Source organism: Monoraphidium neglectum (genome assembly GCF_000611645.1).
Source record: "Monoraphidium neglectum strain SAG 48.87 unplaced genomic scaffold scaffold03999, whole genome shotgun sequence".
Lineage (NCBI taxonomy): Eukaryota > Viridiplantae > Chlorophyta > Chlorophyceae > Sphaeropleales > Selenastraceae > Monoraphidium > Monoraphidium neglectum.
In genome coordinates, this window is record NW_014009630.1 from 20 (window position 1) to 4,409 (window position 4,390).

Below are 4,390 nucleotides of genomic sequence, written 5' to 3' on the forward strand. Positions count from 1 at the left end.
AGCAACCAATGTGTAAGGCTCCCACCAGTGGACACCAATGCATACATGCCCACTGCCGTGCAGGGTGAAGCTTCAATGTGGCGCCGACTTGACGTTGCGCAAGCCGCCGAAAGCCTAAGATGCGTTGTAAGCACGCGATTGGAGAGGCGGCACTATTTCATGAAAAAATAAAACAACAAAAGAAGCCACGGGCGAGGCGCGCAGCCAAGCCTTGGGCCTTATTTCAGGTCGTCAACCTGTTCCCCAACCCTTGTTCCGGCAGCGCCGGGGGTTGGGCCCCCACGTCACCAACCCGCCGAAGCAAGTTGGGTACACCAGAGGTGGTTTTCCCGTGTTCTGCGGCACACGGAGAGAAAGCCACGCCACCAGCTCCACCAGGGCTCGAACCACAGACGCCTTGATACGTACTTGACGGCTGAAACCTCTCCGCCACGGTTGCATCCGCCATGAGCCACCTGCGATGAAAGGAACCGCTCTTCATAAATTTATCAACCCGGACATGCTCAGTTCCACGATTTGAGCAACGCAGTGTGCTCGTAAACTAAACTCGACCGCTCTTTTTTGACTTGATTGCGAGCGATGTGCAGCACCCGGGGTTCCCTGCAGACGTGCGCAGCGAGACGGCAAAGGCTACGCGTCTACCATCGTGGTGGCCTGTGTGGCGAGGCTGTGCGGCAGGGTTGGTGGGCTAACACTCATGGCAGGTTTTGTGGGCTGGCACCACCACACCGCTCACGGCAGGCATGTTGGTGCAGAGAGCGGACAGCCACCACGCTCATGCAAAGGGCGGGAAGGGCACGAGGTGCGGCTGGATGCCTGCCTGACCAATCCGAACCGCTTGACGATGCTCTGACGCCCTAGCACACAGATTATAAGCGGCACAAAGGACATATGGCTGACAAGGATTAAAATGTTGCTTGCTTTGCTGCCGTGCGTGGAGGTGGCTGTGCGTGGAGGTAGTCGCAACAGCACTGCGGCACTGCTGTTGCAAATTTTCTTTTCCTGTCCAAACTTGTGGATCGCTTGAGCCGCTTTGCACCCAATGGCGCCTGCGGCGCTCATCACTACACCTTCACAAATGGCAACCCCATGCATATATACACAAGCTGCGCCAGCCAGGACACCCGCGGCAGCTAGGCGCTGCTCCAGTCTGCTGGCCTAATAGGACGCGACAAATGCCTTTCCCACACATGCTGTCCTGGACGCTGCAGAGGCTGCTGCGCAGGTGGGCAAGGAGGTGCGGCTTGCCGCTGACTTTAGCATGCAGGCATGGGTAGGTGGCCGCAGGAACGCAACGAAAGTGACTCACACATGATTTTAGCTGGCTCTCAAGTACACAAGTACAAGCAGCCAGCCATCCTTTCTGCCAAGTAACAGTGACACTCTGTCTGCTTGGTTTGCTGTGCGCTTTTCTGCTCTCTGCAGATTCAGAGTTGTTTGGGCACTGTTGGTGTGTATTGAGGCACGGACGCCCTGAACAAACTCACACTCGCAGGTGAAGCGCCCGTATCTGAAAATCAAAGCAGAAGCAACAAATACAAGCCCCCACAGCACCTCTTGATTGCCCCAAACTTGGTTATTGTGGTCGGCGTTCTGCTGCGTATGGGGGGGGGATGCCGGATGTCGATGTGGCAGATGGAGGATGAAAGAGCGAGGGATTCCGCATGATCTAACTCATACCCCCTAATACCCCCCTCGCTAATTATCAGCTGTCATTCCTCCTTGAGAGCAACCCGCGAGCATCACATGGCTGGCTTGGGCACAGCCGCACAGGTGCTGCCAACTGCGCAGCACCAACAGCCAACGGCGCAGCACTTCTGAACTGACTCGCGCTCTCTACAGCAACTCGTGTAGCAAGGCGTGCCACCGCGTTTGAGGATTGCAGGGCTGCACACGCAATTGGCCCCATCTATCGGCGCCAGCATTCTGCGGCATACGGTGCGCCGTGGCTCCACTATCTACGAGTTCGGCAGCTGGCAGCTGGAAGGACAGGTCATAATCTGCTCATGCCGTCAGATTCATGTTGTTTCAAGCAAATTTTCCTGGAGTTACTTTCAGGCATGGCCTGCAGTTCACAGGAGAAGGGATTAGGATGGCACGGAGCCGACACACTAAGGCGCTCATGTGATCCTGGCTGCATGCAAATGGGGCAGGCCACAGGAATAGCTGGTATTAATGCCGGTGATGTGTTGCTACCCTCTCCGCAATATGTATTGCAAAGGCTCTCACCGGGAGGCCAGGGTGTAAGGGAACTCGCCACGCAGGCCGTGCTCCAGGCGGTAATATGATAATCAAGCACTCCGTTAACCCGGGCTGCACAGGCTGTGCTGCACCCACCGGCCCAGGCCTTGACGGCAACTTAAAAAACAACAGAATTATATTGGAGATCTTCTTAGCCACACCGTGTGCCACTACCAGCCAGCTCCATAGGCTCATACGGTAGTGCTGGGATGTGCTGGGCTGGTGCTGGGATGATCTCAGTCAGGTTGATTGTATGAGCATCGCACGCTTATCAAGTGGACTGCCGCTACACGCTGCAATCACCAGTTACCAACCATGGAGTATGCGTGTGTGCTCGCCGGTGTCCTATTGTAGACGGGCGTGCTTGACTATATGCATCGACAGCGCGGGCAGTAGCAGGAGCGGCAGACGTGTAGCAAATTAATATCGATCCCTACTGCTACTAGCCGACTTGCCCGGCCCGATCGAGGCCGCGGGCGCGGGCGCACCGTGCGTGCTGCTGCTGCTGCAACCGATCGCACGGGCAGCGTCGGCACAATGGCGGAGACTGATGACTATGCCAAGCGCACTGCGCGCATCAAGAACCTTCTTTCCAGCTACTATGGCGACGCGTCCCAGCCCGGCACGCCCGGCGGCGCTGGCGTCAGCCCTCGCGCGGCGCATGCGGCCGGCTCCCCCGGCACCGGCAGCGGCAGCAGCGGCGCAACGGCGACGGCGCCGCCGCGCGCCCCGCAGGCGCGGGTCGGCGGCGGCCTGGCCATAAGCATGGACAGCCCGGCCTTCAACGCAGATTACCACCTGCAGCAGATGCTGCGCGGGCTCTCTCTGGACCGCCTGCTGACGGAGCACCGCGGCATGGCGCGCGAGATCAAAAACCTGGACTCCGACATGCAGCAGCTGGTGTATGAGAACTACAACAAGTTCATAGCCGCCACGGGTGAGCGGTGGTGTGTGCGACTCGTTTTGCGCACGCGCATGTGCGTGTGAGTGTGAGGGTGTGCATGCGTTTGTGTGCACGTGCGTGCATGAGCATGCGGCACGCGCATGCACACGCAGGCCCGCTTGTGTATATGTGTGTGTGTGTGCATGCGTGTGTATGTATGTGTGTGTATGTATGTGTGTGCGCGTGTGTGTGTGTGTGTATGCGCACGCGCGCACACATGCGGGCACTTGGGTTTCAAATGCCTGGAGCTGTTTGAAGCCTAGGGCAGCTGGCTCCTGCAAAGCCAGGGCCGGCAGCGGGCCTCACTGTGTACCCAGGGAGCAGAAAAAGCCCACCATGTCTGTCGCTGACACTCCTGCAACGCACCGTTGCTCCGATACCGCGGCCAGACACGATCAAGGTGATGAAGTCCAACGTTGACGGCATGGAGGGGGACATGGACAAACTCAAGGGCATCATGGGTGGGTGGAGGGCGGGAGGTTGAGGGGCCGGGTTCGAGAGGAAAAGGGAGAGGTGGGCCAACACGGCAGGCGCCCCGAGCGGTTGCGGACGGGGGCTCGAGGCAGCGGGTCGCAGCTGTCCAGCAAATGGGTCAAGGCTGGCAGCTTCAGAAGACCTGTTCTCATCCCGAATCCCGCCCTTGGCTGTGTTCTCGCCGCCGCCGCCGCTGGCTGGCGTGTGCTCCCGCAGATGACGTGGCGGACAAGAGCGCGTCCGTCAACGCCAAGCTGCAGCGGCGGCGGCAGCACTGCGAGGAGCTGCGGCGCGTCGGCGACCTGCTCACCAAGCTGCAGGCGAGCAGGGCCCCGCAGCGCCCTGGTAGCTCGTATTTCTTGAGCCCTTAATCTCTTCGCACCTGGGAGGCAGCCTGAGTAATTGCTCCTCATGGTGCTCATTTTCCTGGCTACCGCACCCCTCCTCGTCTATTCCTGCGTGGCTCATTTGCGGCCACCACGACCAACGCAATTACACCCTTCCGCCGCGGCCCCGCGCGCCAGGCGGTGTTTGACCTGCCGCGCCGCATGCGGGCCGCGCTGGAGGAGGACGCCCTGGACAGCGCTGTCGAGTTTTACGCGGACGCGCAGCCGCTGCTGACAAAGTACGGCCACCGCGGCGCGTTCAGGGGCGTGGTCGCGGAGGCCGAGGCCGCGGCGCGCGACGTCGGGGCGGTGCTGAAGCGGCGGCTGGCGGAGCGGCGGGGGGACG

At 60.0% G+C, this 4,390-nt stretch overlaps 1 protein-coding gene across 1 annotated transcript; it reads left to right on the top strand.

The window, feature by feature from the left end:
* Positions 1 to 2,778: 2,778 nt before the first annotated feature.
* On the top strand, positions 2,779 to 4,029 carry MNEG_13715 (putative Protein fat-free like protein; the record flags this gene model as incomplete). The annotated part of the gene is made up of 3 exons (XM_014037812.1): positions 2,779 to 3,178; positions 3,574 to 3,645; positions 3,875 to 4,029. 3 exons carry the CDS (start codon positions 2,779 to 2,781, stop codon positions 4,027 to 4,029), a joined length of 627 nt encoding a protein of 208 aa, XP_013893266.1.
* Between the last annotated feature and the right edge of the window lie 361 nt (positions 4,030 to 4,390).